The 21466-nt window shown below is 43.0% G+C and overlaps 4 protein-coding genes and 1 long non-coding RNA gene across 6 annotated transcripts; 3 read left to right on the forward strand and 2 right to left on the reverse strand.

The window, feature by feature from the left end:
• Positions 1–1474: 1474 nt before the first annotated feature.
• On the forward strand, positions 1475–2565 carry LOC125561061. The gene has a single exon (XM_048724136.1). It carries the CDS (start codon positions 1706–1708, stop codon positions 2354–2356), a length of 651 nt encoding a protein of 216 aa, XP_048580093.1. The 5' UTR covers positions 1475–1705; the 3' UTR covers positions 2357–2565.
• A 3693-nt stretch (positions 2566–6258) lies between these two features.
• On the reverse strand, positions 6259–9234 carry LOC5521229 (bis(5'-adenosyl)-triphosphatase enpp4). Its single transcript, XM_032366395.2, has 2 exons — positions 8426–9234; positions 6259–7233 (listed from the first exon to the last, which is right to left on the reverse strand). The coding sequence occupies exons 1-2, from the start codon at positions 9116–9118 to the stop codon at positions 6538–6540; spliced, it is 1389 nt and encodes a 462-aa protein (XP_032222286.2). The 5' UTR covers positions 9119–9234; the 3' UTR covers positions 6259–6537.
• A 293-nt stretch (positions 9235–9527) lies between these two features.
• LOC116604268 lies at positions 9528–12952 on the forward strand. The gene is made up of 2 exons (XM_032366398.2): positions 9528–10181; positions 12094–12952. The coding sequence occupies exons 1-2, from the start codon at positions 10079–10081 to the stop codon at positions 12588–12590; spliced, it is 600 nt and encodes a 199-aa protein (XP_032222289.1). The 5' UTR covers positions 9528–10078; the 3' UTR covers positions 12591–12952.
• A 947-nt stretch (positions 12953–13899) lies between these two features.
• On the reverse strand, positions 13900–16678 carry LOC125559065. The gene is made up of 3 exons (XR_007306321.1): positions 16623–16678; positions 16420–16489; positions 13900–15659 (listed from the first exon to the last, which is right to left on the reverse strand). It is a non-coding gene; the product is annotated as an uncharacterized LOC125559065 (long non-coding RNA).
• Positions 16632–21266, forward strand: LOC5521336 (LIM and SH3 domain protein 1). 2 transcript variants are annotated; one of them, XM_001641095.3, is made up of 7 exons: positions 16632–16774; positions 17080–17327; positions 17438–17532; positions 18524–18608; positions 19104–19251; positions 20007–20122; positions 20467–21225. In XM_001641095.3, the coding sequence occupies exons 2-7, from the start codon at positions 17259–17261 to the stop codon at positions 20641–20643; spliced, it is 690 nt and encodes a 229-aa protein (XP_001641145.1). In that variant the 5' UTR covers positions 16632–16774; positions 17080–17258; the 3' UTR covers positions 20644–21225. The 2 variants fall into 2 exon arrangements, with proteins under 2 accessions (XP_001641145.1, XP_048576876.1); XM_048720919.1 differs by lacking the exons at positions 16632–16774; positions 17080–17327; positions 17438–17532; positions 18524–18608; positions 19104–19251 and adding an exon at positions 19320–19620 and having other exon boundaries at positions 20467–21266.
• Positions 21267–21466: the final 200 nt, after the last annotated feature.

Here is a 21466-nt window from a genome sequence, read left to right on the forward strand (position 1 = left end):
GAGGTACGGGGTTGGTGGGTATAGGATAGGTGGGTAGAGGTATAGGGTGGGTGGGTGGGTGGGTAGAGGTACAGGGTGGATGGGTAGAGGTACAGGCTGGGTGGGTAGAGGTACAGGCTGGGTGGGTAGAGGTACAGGCTGGGTGGGTAGAGGTACAGGCTGGGTGGGTAGAGGAACAGGCTGGGTGGGTAGAGATATAGGGTGGGTGGGTAGAGGTACAGGGTTGATGGGTAGAGGTACAGGCTGGGTGGGTATAGGATAGGTGGGTAGAGGTATAGGGTGGGTGGGTAGAGGTACAGGGTGGGTGGGTAGAGGTACAGGGTGGGTGGGTAGAGGTACAGGGTGGATGGGTTGAGGTACAGGCTGGGTGGGCAGAGGTATATGGTGGGTGGATATGAGTATGTGGATAGAGGTACAGGGTGAATGGGTAGAGGTACAGGGTAAGTGGGTAGAGGAATAGGCTGGGTGGGTAGAGGTGTAGGTAGAGGTACAGGGTGGGTGGGTAGAGGTACTGGGTGGATGGGTAGAAGTACGGGGTGGGTGGGTAGAGGTATAGGCTGGGTGGGTAGAGGTATAGGGTGGGTGGGTAGAGGTATAGGGTGGGTGGGTAGAGGTATAGGGTGGGTGGGTAGAGGTACAGGGTGGATAGGTAGAGGTACAGGGTGGGTGGGTAGAGGTACAGGGTGGATGGGTAGAGGTACAGGGTGGATGGTAGAGGTACAGGGTGGGTGGGTAGAGGTACAGGGTTTGTGGGTAGAGGGTGGGTGGGTAGAGGTACAGGCTGGGTAGGTAGAGGTACAGGGTGGGTGGGTGGGTAGAGGTACGGGGTAGGTGGGTAGAGGTATAGGGTGGGTGGGTAGAGGTATAGGGTGGGTTGGTAGAGGTACAGGGTGGGTGGGTAGAGGTACAGGGTGGATAGGTAGAGGTACAGGGTGGGTGGGTAGAGGTACAGGGTGGGTGGGTAGAGGTACAGGGTGGATGGGTAGAGGTACAGGGTGGATGGGTAGAGGTACAGGGTGGGTGGGTACAGGGTTTGTGGGTAGAGGGTGGGTGGGTAGAGGTACAGGGTGGGTGGGTAGAGGTACAGGATGAGTGGGTAGAGGAACAAGCTGGGTGTAGGTAGAGGTACAGGGTGGGTGGGTAGAGGTACAGGGTGGGTGGGTAGAGGTACGGGGTGGGTGGGTAGAGGTACAGGGTGGATGGGCAGAGGTATAGGGTGGGTGGGAAGAGGTACAAGCTGGGTGGGTAGAGGTACAGGGTGGGTGGGTAGAGGTACAAGCTGGGTGGGTAGAGGTATAGGGTGGGTGGGTAGAGGTACAGGGTGGGTGGGTAGAGGTACAGGGTGGATGGGTAGAGGTACAGGCTGGGTGGGTAGAGGTACAGGCTGGGTGGGTAGAGGTTAAGTGTTAGTGCGCGACAAAAACATGTAAACAAGCCTTTATATTATATGAACTCGTTACTGCATTAATAGCATTCGGACAGGTTGTATTATCTTGACCAACTTTTAGAGGGAGAGCCTAAAGAGCTTATAGAAGGGTGTTTGTATTTGGACCCTGGGGTAGGGTACGATGAAGCTCGGAGACTATTGAAGCAAGAATATGGCGATCCTTATAAGATTTCTATTGCTCATGTGAACAAAGTTTGCGAGTGGCAACCAATTCGAGCAGATGACAGTCATGGTTTGCGAAAGTTTGCTAAGAACACGATGCAAAACATTGATCATCTCACTGTTTTGGGCCACGCTCAAAATATGCAGTGTATAGTTTCGAAGCTCCCAAGTTTTCTGCAGAATAAGTGGCGCGATTTGGTTACTAAACGGGAAAAACAAGAGAAGAAAATCGTGCGCTTTGATGATTTAGTTGAGTTTATTGTAACCGCGGCAGAGACGGCGAACCACCCAGTTTACGGAAAGGCTATCTTTAAGCCAGAGACCAAGCAAACTCGAAGTGGTGACAGAAAGCAGAGTCCGCACCCGATTCCAAAGAAGAAAAGTGATTCGTTTGCTACGGATGTTATTGCTCCTACTGTTTCATCTCACATCAGCGAAGCGTCTAGTCCACCAACCTCTGGTTCCCAGTCTTCCAATGCAGCATGCTCCTCAACAACTGACACATGTTTGTATTGTAAGGAGAACCATGATATTGATGTATGTAAAAAGTTCAAGGAAATGTCTTTGAAAGAAAGAAGAAACTTTGTCAAAGAGAAGAATGTATGTTTTGCTTGCTTTCAATGTGGTCATGTTTCTAAAGGCTGTTTGAATAAACGAACATGTAAAACTTGTGGCAATAAGCACCCACTTCTATGCATAATGAAAGCCTTGAAAAAAAGTCTGAAGGCGGTCAAGCCAATACTGTGAACTCTGCTCGTGTAAATCTAACTGATACCAATAAAGTTAGTAACTCTGTTGTGCTACATACGATAATCCCTGTCAATCCCTGACCAGTAAGAACAATAGAAAGACTGTCGTCGAAACGTATGCCTTTTACGATGGAAGGAGTAGTGGCTGTTTTATCACCGAAGACCTACGCCAGCAACTTGGTGAAGATGGAGTAAGGACATCAATTCAAATAGGAACAATCAATGGAAAAGAAATCGTGGATGCAGTTGCTGTATCTCATGGGGTGGTAACCGATTTAGATGGCGACAATGCTGTGGAACTACCGAAAACGTACACCAGGGATTTTATTCCAGTTGACACCACGCAAATACCAAGGCCAGAGATAATCAAGCAGTGGGATTACTTACGAGAGATGGCCAAGGAGATTCCCGAATATAGACCGGAACTCCAAATAGGACTATTGATAGGAATCAACTGCCCAGCTGCTTTCGAACCACTGGAAGTACTTCCAAGTCAGCGTGATGGCCCCTTCGCAATTCGATTGCGCCATGGTTGGTCAATAAGTACGCCCTTATGTATAACTGCCCAGTGTCAAGACGTCAAAGAAATCATTGCTCCCGAGACACTACTGAGGATGTTCGAACTGGACTTCAATGAGACAAAGGAGAGCAAAGATCCCAATCTGTGTGGTCATTCACAAGAAGACAAGAGATTCCTTCAGATAGTCGAGGAAGGGACACATGTCGACGGACACTATGAAGTTCCGCTTCCATTTAGGGATAGTGATGTCAGTATGCCTAACAATAGAGAACAAGCCTTGAAACGAGTCATGTGGCAAAAGAAGAAGATGGAACGAGATGCACGATACCATGCAGACTATAAGAAGTTCATCGAGGATATGATGAAGAAAGGTTATGCTGATGGTAAGGTTTTCTATTTGTGTCATCATGGTGTTTACCATCCGTGTAAGCCGGACAAGATAAGTTGTTTTTGTTTGGCGCGAAGCATCACGGGACGGCGCTAAACGACAAGTTGTTACAAGGCCCGAACCTGAAGAATTCATTAGTTGGAGTGCTTTTACGATTCCGAAGAGAAGATATAGCGATAATGGGTGACGTTGAAGCAATCAAGTGCGCGTACCACTAGAACAATGTGATTTTTTTAGATTCTTGTGGTGGCCCGAAGGCAACTTGAAGAACGATTTGGCCGAATATCAGATGTTAGTACACATATTTGGGGCGACATCATCACCCAGTTGTTCTAATTTCGCCCTCCGAAGAAGCGCAGAAGATGCCGAGGTCAAGAACGGTAAACTAGCGGCAGATACCGTTCGTCGGAACTTCTACGTTTATCGGATTGTTTGGTTTCAGTAGAATCTGAGGAAACCGCTGTCGAGTTAATCAAGAATCTTCGTCAGACGTGCGCGCAAGGAGGATTCCGCCTAACAAAGTTTGTCAGCAACTCTCGAGTCGTCATGGAGACCATTCTTGTGGAAGAGTACGCTAAACAGATTGTGAATCTAGACTTTGATCAAGACGCCTTACCAGTTGAGCGCGCATTGGGAGTGCAATGGTGCGTTGAATCTGATCTACTTGGATTTCGTATCACATTATCAGACAAACCAATGACAAGGAGAGGGATTTTGTCTACAGTTTCGTCCGTTTATGACCCTCTTGGACTTCTAGCACCTTATATTTTACCGGCGAAGAAGTTATTCCAAGACTTATGTAAGCTGAATAACCTCGGATGGGACGACGAGATTCCGAGTGAGTATCAGAGCAAGTGGACGAAATGGCGCCAAGGACTACCAGTGATCGAGAAAGTAACCGTGGATCGATGTTACAAGCCGCGCAACTTTGGTCAAGTAGTATCTAAGCAAGTACACATATTTTCTGACCCAAGCACTATGGGTTACGCCTCAGTAGCCTACCTACTTATGGTCAACAACAAAGGAGAAGTCCATTGCAGTTTCCTGATGGGAAAAGCGCGTCTTACCCCAGCGACCAAGACGATGACCGTTCCACGTTTGGAGTTGACAGATGCAACCTTATCCGTGTGCTTGGGACAGCTACTAAAGAAAGAGCTAGGAGACGAATCCGGAATTATGTACCACACTGACTCTACTACAGTACTGAGTTACATTGCTAATGAACAGAAGAGGTTCAAAGTATATGTCGCGAACAGAATTCAAGTAATCCGTGACTCATCTAACCCAGCGCAGTGGAAATTCGTACCGTTCAAGGACAATCCTGCAGATGATGAATCGCGTTGAATGGATGCAAGTACGTTTTCAGAAGAGCAACGCTGGCTTCATGGGTCCGACTTTCTTTGGAAGGATGAAGGTGATTGGCCATCGCAATCTAAAATGCCAAGATAAGTGTCAGAAGACGATCCTGAAGTGAAACAAGAAGTTACAAGTAATGTGGTGGGTGTTGATGAATCCATTTCTACTGTTGTCAAGCTTATCGAGCATTTTTCAAGTTGGTATCGTTTAAAGAAGTGCGTTGCTGTTTTCCTGCGTGTGAAAGCTTTCCTTCAGAACAAGATTAAACAAGTGAAACCATCTGAAGACGCCAAGTTTGCTGAGAGACATCACCATGGAGAAGGTCGAAGCAATAATCAATTCAAGACCGCTGACCAGTGTCCAGTGATCCAAATGACTTGGACCCCTTGACGCCAAATCACATCCTAACTATGAAGGGGAACACTGCAAGCTACCCGCCAGGAGACTCCCAACGACCTGACCTCCATTTCTACTGTTGTCAAGCTTATCGAGCATTTTTCAAGTTGGTATCGTTTAAAGAAGTGCGTTGCTGTTTTCCTGCGTGTGAAAGCTTTCCTTCAGAACAAGATTAAACAAGTGAAACCATCTGAAGACGCCAAGTTTGCTGAGAGACATCACCATGGAGAAGGTCGAAGCAATAATCAATTCAAGACCGCTGACCAGTGTCCAGTGATCCAAATGACTTGGACCCCTTGACGCCAAATCACATCCTAACTATGAAGGGCAACACTGCAAGCTACCCGCCAGGAGACTTCCAACGACCTGACCTCTACGTGCGACACAGGTGGCGGAGGATCCAGTACTTAGCGAATACTTTCTGGTCCCGTTGGCAGAAAGAATACTTGGTCACACTCCAAGAACGCCCCGTGGCAACGCGAGAGAAGAAACCTGAAGGTGGGAGACCTTGTTCTCCTGAAGGACAACGCACCAAGGAACGTGTGGGAAATGGGGTTAATCAAGGAGACGGAAGAAGATTCGCAAGGCATAGTTAGAGCCGTCACGGTCAAAGCGAAGAAAACAGAGCTCAGAAGACCGTCTGCCAAGTTGGTACTACTGCTAGAGTCAGAAACTACTGTGTAGTTTAGGGTCGGGAATGTTAGTGCGCGACAAAAACACGTAAACAAGCCTTTATATTCTATGAACTCGTTACCGCATTAATAGTAACGGAACTCAATACCGCATCATTAGTGTACTTTTCGCTTGCACGTGGATATTTGTTCAGTATATTTTGTTCAGTTGCTTAACATGCATGTCAGTTTTGTGAGTTACTAGTACGGACAGCAACGATTAAGTGGTTTGTAAATGAAGTAGCGCCGGGAATTTCGTCGATATGTAGGACCCCAAATTGTAAGTATAATGTACGAGTAGTTATCAGTTTATCGCTTTCCCAGTTTATAAGTTAGATTTTAATTGTAGTTTCTTTTAGAATTTTACCACAATAAACAGAGAGACGACACATGGTATTTAACGGTCGGATTCTCGATATGGCGCGTCCACATTCAGGGTGGGTGGATAGAGGTACAGGCTGGGTGAGTAGAGGTACATGGTGGGTGGGTAGAGGTACAGGGTGGGTGGGTAGAGGTATAGAATAGGTGGGTAGAGGTATAGGAAGGGTGGTTACAGAAGAAAATAACAGTTTATACACAGAGTAATTGTATTCCCACTTTCCCCCATATCTTATTTTATATGTATTTCAAGACTTATCTACTTGTATGTCATTGTATTTTTTGACAATAAATTAAAAGACAAGAGGAAAACTGCCCCGCTAATGAAATTTTCAGAACTTGATTGTAGATTGAGTTCCATTAAAAAAGGATAAAACAATTCTGGCAATACCTATGCATACATATTATTTCATCTTTTAAAAAGAAAATGTTCTCTGTTTTCAAGGTATATGATTGAACATATTGTACAACTATAAATCAAAATCTGTTCCTAAGTCATAAAACTGACCATATCTTCTCATTCTGCCCATCCGAACCCTGCAGAGTGACACAATCCCGCAGCCCATGATAACAAAGACTAAAAAGCTAACTATGACTATAAGAACGAGAACAGTGTAATTTGAGGTTGTCCCAGAGTCTTCATTCAAATGAAGCAAACTCTTAATTCTATGTAGAGAGCCATTATTAGGCGCTGCCTTTATCTGTAAAATATCACACACCAAAGGGTAGATATCAACATTATTGAGTGGCTTAGAAATATAGTTTCTTTTAAAGTAAGGCCCACGAGCAACAAAAAAGGCCCCCATAGATTGGTATTTGTTACTATAACCATGATTTCCCATACCTTTAAAATCTACTGTTCTATTTTTCACAACACTCCAGCCTTCATCTGCAATAATAATAATTGGAGCGATTCGCCTATTTTTAGTGTAGTGGTATTGCTTGGGGATACTAGATTTTTTATATACATTGAGATGATCAACATCTTTGAGAACAAGTAATATCTGGTTTGACCATCCTTTCATTGGAAGAATCTGAGCAAAAGCACCCCACTGCAATACATTTATCCATTTGTAGGACTGGGGCGGAATATAGTCCTCAAGAAATACAAGTTTATTTGAGGAGATACTGGACATCCCATGGTCACTGGTGATAATTATATTGACCTGCAAATAAAAAAGTGCATAAGTAGGCTTCAAGTGACAACCCCTAGTACAACAATGTGAAGCATACCCTAACACCCCTGATTACAAGAATAACACCCTGATTACAAATATAACACCCCTAGTTAAAAGGATAACACCCCTGACAATTAAGATAACACCCCAGGTTACAAGGATAACACCCCTGGTAACTAAGATAACACCCCTGGTTACAAGAATAACACCCCTGGCAACTAAGATAACACCCCTAGTTACAAAGATAACACCCCTGGCAACTAAGATAACACCCCTAGTTACAAGGATAACACCCCTGGCAACCAAGATAACACCCCTGGTTACAAGGATAACAACCCTGGTTACAAGGATAACACCCCTGGCAACTATTTGATTGATATAACTGGAATTCCTATGTTGTTTGTTTTTAAGCTGGGAGGGAGGGTAGGGGGGGGGGTTAAATGAAGGGGGCATTTATAAGAGAAGGGCATTCAATACAAACTTGAAAGCTTGGGGGAGCGTTTATTAGATCATTTACAGTTCAAAGAAGGAACCCAGTTCCACTTCTCTTGAAAAAGGTGACACCTGTCAACATGTGCTGAAATCACTTTCTTTGGCAGATACAGTATGTATATAGTACTTACTGTATCTGCATATAAGAGCCTAGGTTTATCCAGGTTAGCCTAAACAGGTTCTTATTTAACAGGTACTATTTTAAATTTCTGGCTACTTAGGTTCTAAGTTCTTAATTTTAAAGTTAATATGCTAATGGCTGGTAGAAGTGCCTCAACCCCCAACAACCTCGCCACTACCCGATACTGGAATTATGCAGAGAATCATTGTCGACTTAAAGGATTGCAGTATTGGTCTTTCTTTGTACCATATTGCTGTAAAAGAGCAAAAAAAACCTGTAGTGATGCGGTATTTCAAAACACTGCAAGAAGCCAGATTTTGCTTTTTAAATGGCAGTATTGCAGTAAAAAATATTGCAGTGTTAATTAGTCTTGAGGTGCATGGAATTTGCCCCTGGAACGGGTTGATCTAGCGGGAAACCTGGGTGTTGCGCATGCTCTTCAAAACCTCGCCCTTTTGTGCGGTATGCAATATTTCTGTTATTTTTTTGGTTTTGCAGTATTTTTGGAAATTTTGGCAGTATAGCGGTAATTAAATCTCCCAACGTCCCCCCCTCCTCTAAACTGACCTTCTCTAAAAGATGTCTTTTCTGTAGTTGCTTTACTAAGTAACCAGTGATGGCGTCGACCTTTCTTATTGCTATGACGACCTCTTCTGATTCAGGCCCATACATATGACCAGAATGATCCGGTTCCTCGAAGTAAGCTGCAAGAAATGTAGCAGGTTTTCTGATGTCAAGCGCCTTCATGAGGCGGTCAACGCGACTTTGATAAGTGACCCTCTCATCATATTTCATGAAATACGTGGGCTGTACTCCACGAATAACTGTCTCGGAGCCTGGCCAGAAGACCACAGCACTTGTACCCCCCTGGTGTTGATTCGTCACCCAAACTGGTTCACCGCCGTCCCACCATTTTGTCTCTGTGTTATTCATAAAGAACCATGATTTCAACTCGGGATCGTACATTGTGTTAGCCACGATTCCATGACTCTCAGCATACAGACCTGTCACAATAGTGAAGTGGTTAGGGAATGTCTGAGTCGGGAAAATGCTTTTCACGTATTTAGCCCGTACTCCGGTTTTAGCGATAAAGTCCAGATTTGGCGTGGCGGTTTTCTCCATGTAATCCCACCGGAAGCCGTCAAAAGACAGTAAAATCACGGTTGCTTTCGGATTTTTCGGACCACTATGGCCTGCAACACCCTCATGTCTTGACAGTATATATACAAGATGGAAAATAAGTATAGATTTGCATGCCATAGCTACAAGAGGATCGACAACTTAGCGACATTTCCGCTACACTACCACATCTGCCGCCATCTTGTTGGTAAACCTACAATGCATGATGGGAAACCACAGACATACACTACGGCCGTTGTTGTAGATGGTAGCCTATGAGAATGTGCTCTTTAAACCTTGAAAAACAATGGAAAACCTATGTTGGTGCTCTAAAAACCAGGTTGCTAACTAAGCTAGTCTCGACAATCAGCGGTTGCTTAGGAGAGCTTATACAATTGCAATGATTCTGTTTGTAGGGCGATTTATACTGGAGCTGGTCGGAGCTGATCGTTCATAAAGCGACGGGAGTCTCGGAACCTTTTGAAGTTTCAGCCCAGTACCGAAATTGTGCAATATTTGTACTGACAACCCAAACTCCATATTTGAGTGAGTGTATTTGTTCCAACATTGTACAGAATAGGTGCATAACCTATCTAGCCTTCACAGGTGGGTTTTCGGATAGTCCTTTTCCAAAAAGAGATGCCGTGCAAAGCTTGAACAAGTTTGAGAGCGAGCTGGTAAGGGAGGGTCGACGCTTTTAATAACCCCCGACCTCGTCAGCGTGAAATCTAAACCAAAGAATTCAAAAGCAGCATCGGATTGTATGACAAGCAACTTGGGCGGTTATCGCGAGTAGCGAAACACGGAAAGTGATATTATTCAATCGAACACAGTGCGCGCATGGCATTGGCTAAACAAACTTGTATTATGCACCCTGTCAGGGGCACGTCAATCTTTGCGACAAAAGCCGGTGTTGTGTAGACCGCTCAAGATTACGCCAAACTCTTACCCAGAACTCCGCGTGACAGCGGTGTAGAAGACGCCTTACTTGCGCACTTACCCAACACTAATTTCTGTTAGGTGTTCGAGGGCATTAAAGGACCGTGCTATTGCTTCCATAGTGGATAATAATTTGGTAGCTTTGCAGGGTGACTTGAGAACATGTCGAAAACTTGGATGCTGGTGGTGATCGTATGCACTTGTCTGATGACGCCTGTGCTTTCTCGGGACGACAAAGTGCACATCAGGAATCCTATATTCAAAGGTATGGCGCAACACTTTTACGTAAATTCCCGTACTGGCACCTTAAATACCAATTTATGCTGTAACAAGCATTAATAACGTTTCCCAGTGCGTACAAAGGTCTAGAACCTGCTCTACGCATGTATAGTACCACCGTCTTGATTTTGGCTGTCAGCACATGGAAGTAGCAAAGACACAAACACTCGGAACTGCGGATAAGCTGGCGGAAACCCTGCCCACTCATCGCATCTATAGGGAGCGTAAGGATTATACGAAAATGTTTCGACAGCAAGCGTTTGCACTCACAGGCACGCTTTTCAGCTTTATTCCCCCCTGGCAACAGCCGTTTCTAACAATTTATGTACATCGGTTTTAGATTTGCCTTTCGTAGTATTGCTGATTTTCAAAGGATTTTTTATATTATTCTACTCATTTTATTTGTCGTTTAAATGTGTGTTTAAAGTCAATTTACGCGCGCCTTTGTTCCTATGTGAGTCGTGGCATATAGGAGCTCTCAGACTCTCGCATGCATACTCATGGATGACCACAGTGGGTACTAAATAGGCATAAGACATTTTGGTATTGTTATCATTGTAAAATCACAGTAGCATATTTGTGCAAAAAGGAAGAAAACAGACAAGCAATTAATTTTTCCGTTTATTGTTGTGTCATTTTTATTAACTGGTCTGTTTAACCGCGATCAATAGACGAGCTTGGAGTTCTTTTGTTCTTTGTTGAAAAGGATGAATGTGGCGGGCGGCAAGTTGTTTAAACTAAACTGTTTGTGTATTTACAAATTAAGCCAACTTACCTTTTTGGTAAGCGATGTTTTTCTCTTGCTAGAACACCATGATCAGGATCGGATTGAATAAAGGCGGCGTTTGAAATAAAACCCATCGACTGGAATTGCTTCCCGCGACGTCTATAGCGATTCAATGGTTGGAGTCTTGTAACCCGCGGTCATGAGTTGTTAAGTTTTATGACTTCCGCACCGGTAGTACTATTTTTCCCTCACTGTGTTATAAGCCTATTAAATCCACCTGGATTAGCAGCTATCGTGCGGTGAAGAATACTGCACCGAGACGAACCGTTACGTACGCTGCCCAATAGGATATATTGAGACGCACCGATACCCATGACCATATGGGATATAATGAGACGCACCGATACCCATGACCCAATAGGATATAATAAGACGCACCGATACCCATAACCCAATAGGATATAATGAGACGCACCGATACCCATGACTCAATAGGATATAATGAGACGCACCGATACCCATGACCCAATAGGATATAATGAGACGCACCGATACCCATGACCCAATAGGATATAATGAGACGCACCGATACCCATAACCCAATAGGATATAATGAGACGCACCGATACCCATGACCCAATAGGATATAATGAGACGCACCGATACCCATGACCCAATAGGATATAATGAGACGCACCGATACCCATGACCCAATAGGATATAATGAGACGCACCGATACCCATAACCCAATAGGATATAATGAGACGCACCGATACCCATGACCCAATAGGATATAATGAGACGCACCGATACCCATGACCCAATAGGATATAATGAGAGGCACCGATACCCATGACCCAATAGGATATAATGAGAGACACCGATACCTATGACCCAATAGGATATAATGAGACGCACCGATACCCATAACCCAATAGGATATAATGAGACGCACCGATACCCATAACCCAATAGGATATAATGAGACGCACCGATACCCATTACCCAATATTATATAATGAGAGGCACCGATACCTATGACCCAATAGGATATAATGAGACGCACCGATACCCATAACCCAATAGGATATAATGAGACGCACCGATACCTATGACCCAATAGGATATAATGACAATATGGAACATTATTGTCTCTGATTGTTATTTCAGGAATGCGCTCCTGGTTGTCAAGGCAACGACGTGACACCAAACACAAGGCCTGGACGACTCGATCTGCGAGGACCTGGGTTCCAGTCACAGGGACGCCATACTGGAACATGACCGAACTGGAAATCGCCAATAAACACAAGAACAGCACGCACGCCGATCTTGATTCCAACGGATTCCCGAAACCTCATGTGGGTAGTAGAAATTCGGCTAAGCCAATCACTGATCACATAATAATACACGTGACCATGGCAGTCACGGCAACTTTAGATTCGATGCATGGAAAAGAACCCACAGGAATCCCGCCGCGTCCTGTAATAACTGGTGCTGCACAAAAGAACAGAGATGGCCGTTCTCTTGGTGATACGTCTGCTTTGGGCCGACATTACGTCATCATCATTGCCGTCCTAGCGGGTGCTTTGGTTTTATGCGTAGTTGCCATGGTGATGTATACACTGAGGCGACGGACCAAGCGAAAGGTCATGGTTATCACTGCGTAGCTCGGTCACGAGGCATGCTCGGTCACGCAATCATTAACATGAGAGTGAGGCATGCTCGGTCACAATTATTAACACGAGAGCGAGGCATGCCCGTTCACCAATCATTATCAATCCTTAAAACGAGAGCGAGGCATGCTCGGTCATCAATCATTATCAATCCTTAAAACGAGAGCGAGGCATGCCCGTTCACCAATCATTATGCCATGCGACTTGTACATATTCCTTTGCGTTATATATTTGCTGTATATATGTATTTGCCTAATGTATATATTTGCTGTATGTATGATTGTATGTATTTGGTTCATTAGATTAGTTGTTACGAAAGCTTTTTAAGTGAGCTTGAATAAAAGTGTTTTTATTTATTCTTGAAAAGTCGTGATGAAAGACGGGCTGGGAATGGAGTGGACGCGCTCTCGTTAATCGTTTCATGGCCCACTTCGCTACAGCCCAGGCACCTCAGGGAAGTGTTATAAAGCCTATGGTAGGAGGAATGTTGCAAAATTCAAGAACATAAATATCGACCACATTCAAGGATACTTATCACATTCAACACTTGTAATCACATTCACATTCAAGGACAGTTTTTATATTCAAAGAACTAAATAACACTCAAGAAACAAAATCACATCCAACATTTCAGGCTCAAAAATCGTGATCACGTGTTCGTGATCACACCCTAGGCGGGATGTCGCATTCAAGAATACTAATTACATTCAACGATTGAAATCATATCCAATACTTGTTATCACATTCAATTCGAATTTCGATTAAATCAGGAAACAAAACTACATTCAACATTATATTTTACGTTCAAACGTCGTGATCACATTCAACATTTGCGGCTTATTTTTGTTGTCAACAAATCCCAAGATCCTTTGTGGTATCTGCTGACCTGTTATTGAAGGCTCCGGGAATTTCGCGCCAAATCGTTACACATTCTCTTTCACCTAACGAACGTGTAGGGGTGGGTGATGAGGGCCTTATCATTCGAAAAACGCTTCATATACGAACCGCCTCCCCCGCTTTCATGTTCCTTGTTCGTATATGACCAACCATAAAAGACCCCGCCCCCTGATGAGAAGTCTTGTTTGGCGTTACATGCCTGTAGTTCAATATTTCGCAGAGCTCTTTGAAATAGCCTACACACATCTGTCTTGTTGTTTTTATTTTGTGATGTTTATTTTTACAAATACATGTCAGTTGTTTTCTTCATATCTTTAGCCTTCTCCTCTATTCTCTTGCCACAAGATTCTTGGTCTATCTAGGGTCAACATTTCGACTTATCTACGTTTCCGTTTCATCTTCTTCAGCGCCACACTCCCCCTATCGCCTCCCGCGCCCTAGCTTCATCTTCTTTTTGCCGTTTTTACACACATCGTTTACCGTTTTCCACGATGTTTCCTTCCAACGTATACTTGTTTTTTAAGCATTTTCGAAACATTTTTCACCTGTCAATCATCATACCACACTTAGAAACCTCATTTTATACATACCTTCACACTCACTCTACCTTATCACTATTTTCTCTCTACAATCTTAATTAATACATTTTTACCCTACATGCAACACACATTTCAACTGAACTACAAGTCATATAAAAATATCCTTACCTTTCAAATAATTTACACTCTTATTATCTCTCATACTGTTTTATTGTCAACCCCATTACTCGTATTAACCTTCACTCGCCATTTCATAAACCATAATCTCAACCACCCCCATGTAATCTAATAGCCCCATTACATCTCTCTTTTCACACTGGAACTCTTACCAATTCCCACACAACCACCTCTCTACCTCCTCATTCCCTTTCATTTATACCCTATCCGCACGCTTTCAAGTATTATTCCCATCACTGATCTTATTATCCCAATTGATTTAGTTAGTCTTGTTATCCCACTTGATTTAGTTTAGTCTTGTTATCCCACTTGATTTAGTTTAGTCTTGTTATCCCACTTGATTTAGTTTAGTCTTGTTATCCCACTTGATTTAGTTTAGTCTTGTTATCCCACTTGATTTAGTTTAGTCTTGTTATCCCACTTGATTTAGTTTAGTCTTGTTATCCCATTTGATTAAGTTTAGTCTTGTTATCCAACTTGATCTAGTGAAGCCCGGAGCATCTTGATACCCAGGGTAATCCAAACCGGTTCATTTAACTTACTGCAGGCAAAATGTGTTCAATAAACGTACTGCACTTTCAAAGGATAGATTACTTTTTCCATAACTTGATCATCGGTGCAGTTATCCGTTACCTAAGGGAAGGGTAATTATTTTTTTTTGGTGGAGGGGGGCTGCTAAGTTTATTATTTCCTGGTTCTTCGACCCTACCCCAATCTAAAGCACAAAAATGGTTAGGGGTCTGGGGTTGTCCGCAGAAAAAAATTTGAAATTCCAGATTTTTAGGAGGCTCGGAAATCAGAATACCTGTTATAAAAATAAGGCCCTCCCCTAAACCCTGTATCAAATTTTGAGGCCATCTCCCTAATCAAAAAATTGCAACCCTCCTTCCAAACATAGCAGCCCTGCCCCCCCGTTAAAAAAGACCTAACAGGCTGATAGCATGTCCTAAATATCTGAAACGCAGTTCATAAATTCCGTAGGATCCGCTATTTTGTTTTGTGTTCATGGAGGAGTGTTACAGTCACGAGGTCAGCAGATACCACAAAGGAACTTGTGACTTGTTGACAACAAAAATAACCCTTGAATACAATCTGCGAATCACAGGGGGCTCACCTCTACGGTTCGAATAAAATTAGAGTTGTTGTTTTTTAGCTTTGCGTTGTTGATTATTTTTAGTGCGTGTGCATTTGAATCTCTTGTCTACTTTTTCGTCGACCGGTGAGGGTGCTTTCTCTGGCGCTCTTTCATAGCCTCGTCTCCAGGCTACTCCCTTGCTGTCAGCTCAGCTCCATGATACTTTGCGCGCACTCACACTTTCCAATATGGCGGACGTAGCCAAGTAGAGAGTGATAGGCCCGCCGAGAGGCGAAGGGACGAGGCTAGCTCTTTCATTGGTTAGCAGTCTAACGGCCGTCTCGACTGCGAAATGGCTTCCGTGTCACGGTATACCTAGTAAAAAGAGACAAGGGATGAAACTCTCGCTAAAGTTTCGACCGGGGTCCGTAGCGCTTCCTGACATATAGGGACGTGACATATAGGGACGTGACATATAGGGACGTGACATATAGGGACGTGACATATAGGGACGTGACATATAGGGACGTGGATTGCCAATGGGCTCTGTAAAAGTAGTTTAGGTAAAATAAGATTACAATATATTTTAAAATAACAGAAACATGTATTGGATGAATTAACATTGCCGAGATTCTTTTAAGCATATGAAGCATATGCCCTTTCATGGCAGAAATTTCTGACTATATTTACTTCGCAAAAAAGTAGTTATTTAGCCATTACAACTAGATGAGTTGGCTAGAAATTTCCAACCCTGTCTGCATTCTAAAGAAAGCTTATTGTTGTGAGACATATGTGTAATTACTCAGTTGCTTGTCATGAGCGTCCGTATAAGTCATGTGAACTGTTGTCACCCACCCTCCCCTCCCACAAAGACTAAATTGGTCACTGTGCTCCCCCTTGTTTTCCACGGACTCGTATTCGTAACGTCCCTATATGTCAGGCGCTCAGTTGCTTGAAATTTGCGTCCGCATAGGTAATTTTGACGAACGTCCCTATATGTCACGCGTCCCTATATGTCACGTCCCTATGTGTCAGGTAGCGCTACGGATATAACTGAAAGTTTCTGCCGCTAGCGTCTTGAGCAGAGGTGGATGGAAGTGAAATGAGCGGAAGTGGTTTTAAAGAGTGACGTCACCTTTCAAAAACTCAACGGCAATAGAACCGGAAAAATCTGTGAAAATGGCTTCGGCATTCGACATCGTCAGCTGGTAAATAATCATACGCAAGGATTCAGGGCATAGGCACAGGAATAGGTTTAAAAATAGGAACAAAATATATTCCATAGAAAAATTCGAATAAAAGACAACTCGTAGAAACAAAGAGAAGTACAAGACTTACATATTTTTCTTTGAAGAGTTTTTTCCGCGTGCGTGCGAGCGAAACAAGCATGGTCTGGCGCGATTAGTATTCAAACGGAAGTAAAAGGATGCATCTACTTCCGTCCACCTCTGCCTCGGATGAAACGGCAGAATAGATCCAGAGAATGAAAGGTTTGCGAGATGCATTATTGTGGACATGAGAACGTGTTTATTAATTTTTAAACATCACTAGCTTAAAAAGACATTTTTCTTCTATAGCTGTATGAATTTTGGGCCGATAAATTCGAGCTAAAGATATTTTTCTAGGGTGTTTTCTAGGGCGGGTAAAAAGAGTTTCATCCCTTGTCTCTTTTTACTTTTGAATATAAATGTGGATGTGATTACAAGTGTTGAATGTGATTCCACTCGTTGAATGTTATTAGTATCCTTGAATGTGGTCGATATTCATGTTCTTGAATTTTGCAACATTCCCGCAGAGCACGCTGGGAATCCGAGGTCTTAACGACCCTCGTTCAAAGACACCGAAGTTTTCGCGTCACTGCCCCGTAGTTCCCGGTGGGACAAGACCACTAAGAAAGCGACCCTAGACTAGTGTAGCAGAAAACCTTACTTACTTATTTACAAATACAAGCAAGAACGCCAGGCTGAGGGCAAAATGAATCCTCAGTGTACAAAATGCGCAAAAACCGTGTACAGTCAGGAAAAGCTGAACTGCTTGGATAAGGTGAGATACGGGTCATATACACATTGTCAGGGATCGCGGATCATTTGTTGACAAGGACGTCCCTAAATTAAAGACGAACTAAAGATCCTTTTATTGCCATTTGATTTCAGATTTGGCATAAGACTTGTTTTAGGTGTGTTGTTTGCAACATGGCCTTAAACATGAAGAACTATAAAGGATATAACAAGAATCCATACTGCAATGCGTAAGTATGAAATCTTGTCTTTCGTTTTGATCTAATAGCTAGCGGGCCTTTTTGCAATATAATTCAATAGATTTTACTACGTTGAGCTGGAAAATTGATTTTTACATGGAAAGTAGAAAATTTGCATAAAGGGCTTATAGAGCTTTACAAAAACAAAGGACCCAGTGAACCAGAGTATGAAACTTTCAAATAAGTAGTCAATAACGGCAAGAAAGAATTCATTCCGACACAGCAACTACCACATATAGAGTATAACACAAATTTGGTGTTATAAAATTGCCAAATCATTAAAACAATTACAGCGGACACCCCCCTTCCCTATCAAGATAATCCGAGGAAGCTGCTATATATGTAAATGCTTTATTTTGGCCCCGTGAGTTGAGTAAACATTATATCGAAGTATTGTAATCCCTTCCGATTCCTGTTCTAGGAACAGGCAATGACTTATTTAGCGTAATGCTATCCTTCAAAACAATAGTTCATTAAACAGTTAAATTCTGTAAAAGCTCTTTTTTTAAAAAGCCAACATTTTAAAATTAGTCCCTCTCAATTAAGCCCCCGTCTGTCCCCTAAGAAGCATAAAAAACAAAATGTCACATTGTACAAATGACCCTTGCTTAATGTAATTGTTAAAGGTTACTGTAATATACACTGGTTTATAGCATCGTTTCGAGACAAAAAATGCAGGGTCCGGTACTGATGCATGTAACGTTATGTGCCTCCCCCCCTCCCCCTAGAGAACAATCCATCTATCTGATGAATTTCTTTATACTTTGATTCAGTAAATCCATCCAGAAATACTTAAACAAGTTAGCGTTTAAGTTAGCGTTAGTTTACATTTGAATGCATAGAAGGATGTTTCTTATACATAATATTGGTATCCCATGGCTACTTATTGATTCTCTAGTAATAACTAAAAACTACGTTTACGATGGTTTACTAGATCGAGTGGGTACGACATTTACAGCCATACGCTACTTATATGTTTCAGGCACTATCCTACTCCTAAATTCACAGCCGTCGCTGATACTCCAGAGAACCTCCGTTTAAAAAAACAAACCGATAATCAAAGTTCGGTGAGTAGATGCGGTAATGGAGGAGTGACCGCTCATACAACCGGACAGGGCGTGGCTAGCGGGGGAGGGCAGGGATATAGCTATACCCAGTAAAATCTCACTTTGACAAAGGACAAAACGTGAGACGATGGCGTCTTACCAGTGACTAAGACTTGACTCTTGTAGACAAATTTCTAACTATAAAGCCATGGGGGGTGGCCAGGGCCGGAGCATGGCATCCTCAGTTCCAGTAGTCTCCGCGTAGCCTAGGTCCCCGAGGATGGGAGCACAGGGGAGGCCCGTGACATACCTTATTTTTAAAAATAAGGAAGGACACGACTGTTTTCCATACCAACTGCCCTCCCCCCCCCTCCCCCCCCCCCCCCCCCCCCACACACACACACACGCATTCACAATCTTTCAACTTCGAGGCCTGTTACGTCCCTGGTGTGTGTGGTCAGTGTTAGTACCCTTTCTGCAATATCGCGAATGCTTTATGCCATGTTTTGTTTTTAGTTGAAATATCATAAAGAATACGAGCAAGAGAAAGGGAAATTTACAGTCGTAGCTGATGACCCAGAAGTTCTTAGGGCAAGGAAAAATAGTGAGCAGGCGAGCAAGGTCGCTTACACGCAAGAAGCACGAAGGATGCAAGGCCTAGCAGGTGAGTCAAACCTGGAAAACGCACGAAGGATGCAAGGCCTAGCAGCTGAGTCAAACCTGGAAAACGCACGAAGGATTCAAAGGATGCAAGGCCTAGCAGGTGAGTCAAACCTGGAAAACGCACGAAGGATGCAAGGCCTAGCAGGTGAGTCAAACCTGGAAAACGCACTAAGGGTTCAAGGCCTAGCAGGTGAGTCAAACCTGGAAAACGCACGAAGGATGCAAGGCCTAGCAGGTGAGTCAAACCTGGAAAACGCACGAAGGATGCAAGGCCTAGCAGCTGAGTCAAACCTGGAAAACGCACGAAGGATGCAAGGCCTAGCAGGTGAGTCGAACCTGGAAAACGCACGAAGGATGCAAGGCCTAGCAGGTGAGTCAAACCTGGAAAACGCACGAAGGATGCAAGGCCTAGCAGGTGAGTCAAACCTCGATAAACACGCTATTAGCATTATCATTATTCCCTTGTATGAGCTATTCATTTAATTTTTTTTCTATTTTTTTTTACTTAAAATATATTCGATTCTAGGCAGTCAGTTAACTGTTTAACAGTTTTCCCGCGCACCATATGTATCACAATAACCCGAGATTCCAATCTCCGAAAAGAAAAACTGGAGAACCTGGCTGAGGTTACCTGGTTGAGGCTACCTCAACAGAACGCTTGTTTGTGTGAAATGTTTATACTTATTTAGTGCTACTCTTGTTCTGTATAAATTACACGTCCCTGTGATATGATATCTTGACATTTATTTATTCCAGCCACGGTGCAAGAGGAGCTATCAAAATCGCACCAGCGTCCGTGTGACGATCAGCCAGCAGCACCTTATCAACCAGCCCCACTCCAGCAGGTGCCGCAACCTTCGTCTTCAAACAGCGTAAGTCAAGTTGATACTCAAGTCTTTTGGAGGTCCAGTACACGTCACCTTAGCTTTCCTAAGGAATAAAGACATTTTGTGTACTCTCGGCATATTTTATACTTTGATCGCAGTATCCTGTATATATTTTATGCACACAATAACTGGGAAAATACATTCGCATTTTCAAGTTCGCTCACAGAGCCCAGAGCCTTTGATCTTCCCTACAGACGACTTAGGCGCGTATATTTATTTTTATTTTGTTAATCAGGCAGTTTGATATATTATATATATGTATATATATGTTATTATATATATTATATATATATATATATATGTATATTTATATTTTTTTTGTTCTCTAGGCGCAATATCTTGTGATGTACGACTATAATGCTGCGGACGACGATGAAGTGAGCATGGTGGAGGGAGATATCATCGTTGATGCAGAAATCATTGATGAGGGATGGATGGTAGGACGCGTAAAACGTACCGGTCAAAGCGGCATGTTACCGGCAAATTACGTCCAGTTGAACAATTGATGAGCGGAACGGACCATACGGATACGGCATATTTCCCACGAACAGCGAACAGTCAACAGTTGATAAATGACGTGTTACTGTGGTACTCTGATGATCATCTGCGGGGACAAGGCTAGTGTATTGTACAAATGGTAGATGGCAGCGTCGTAGGCAGGATTTTTAACAGGTGGGGGTCGAAAAGGGACCTTCAAGCCATTTTCTCCTGTATTTTAAATAATGTCTCATACATTTACTGTATTTTTGGCTGCTAAAAGGGGGGCCCGGACCCCCTAGGCTACCCCCCTGGCTACGCCCCTGGATGGTCAAATCATTTGAGCACTATTAGAGCATAGAATGACACTTTTTTCCCATTTACATCAGACAATAACAGTCAATAGTCATGAATGCTTGTTGACTACAACAACCAATGTCGAACCCATTTTATTGTATTTAACTAAAGCATGAAATGACCAAACATTTATAAAAAAAAGTATATTTTCTTTTTTGCTATCAACCATGTCTTAAATTGTTTTCACGTGTTATATTTTATATGGGTTTACATAAACATACAGAATTTTTACAATAAACATTTGAGTGATCTTCCGTGTAAGAACCTATTCTTACACGCCAGGTTCTTATAAAAAGGTTGCATAGAATACCATATATAATAATTTCAGCAAAGAACCTTTATTATAAGAACGTCCAGCCTGAGATTTCACAAAATTCTAAGAACATGCTAAGAACATGCCGAGGCTCAGATAAAATTTGCGTTCTAAAATTCAGAATCAAATTGTGCTCATAGCAACAACTTTATATTGCTATTGATTCTTTCCCTAATAATTCA

The sequence above is a fragment of the Nematostella vectensis genome, chromosome 2 (assembly GCF_932526225.1).
Source record: "Nematostella vectensis chromosome 2, jaNemVect1.1, whole genome shotgun sequence".
Lineage (NCBI taxonomy): Eukaryota > Metazoa > Cnidaria > Anthozoa > Actiniaria > Edwardsiidae > Nematostella > Nematostella vectensis.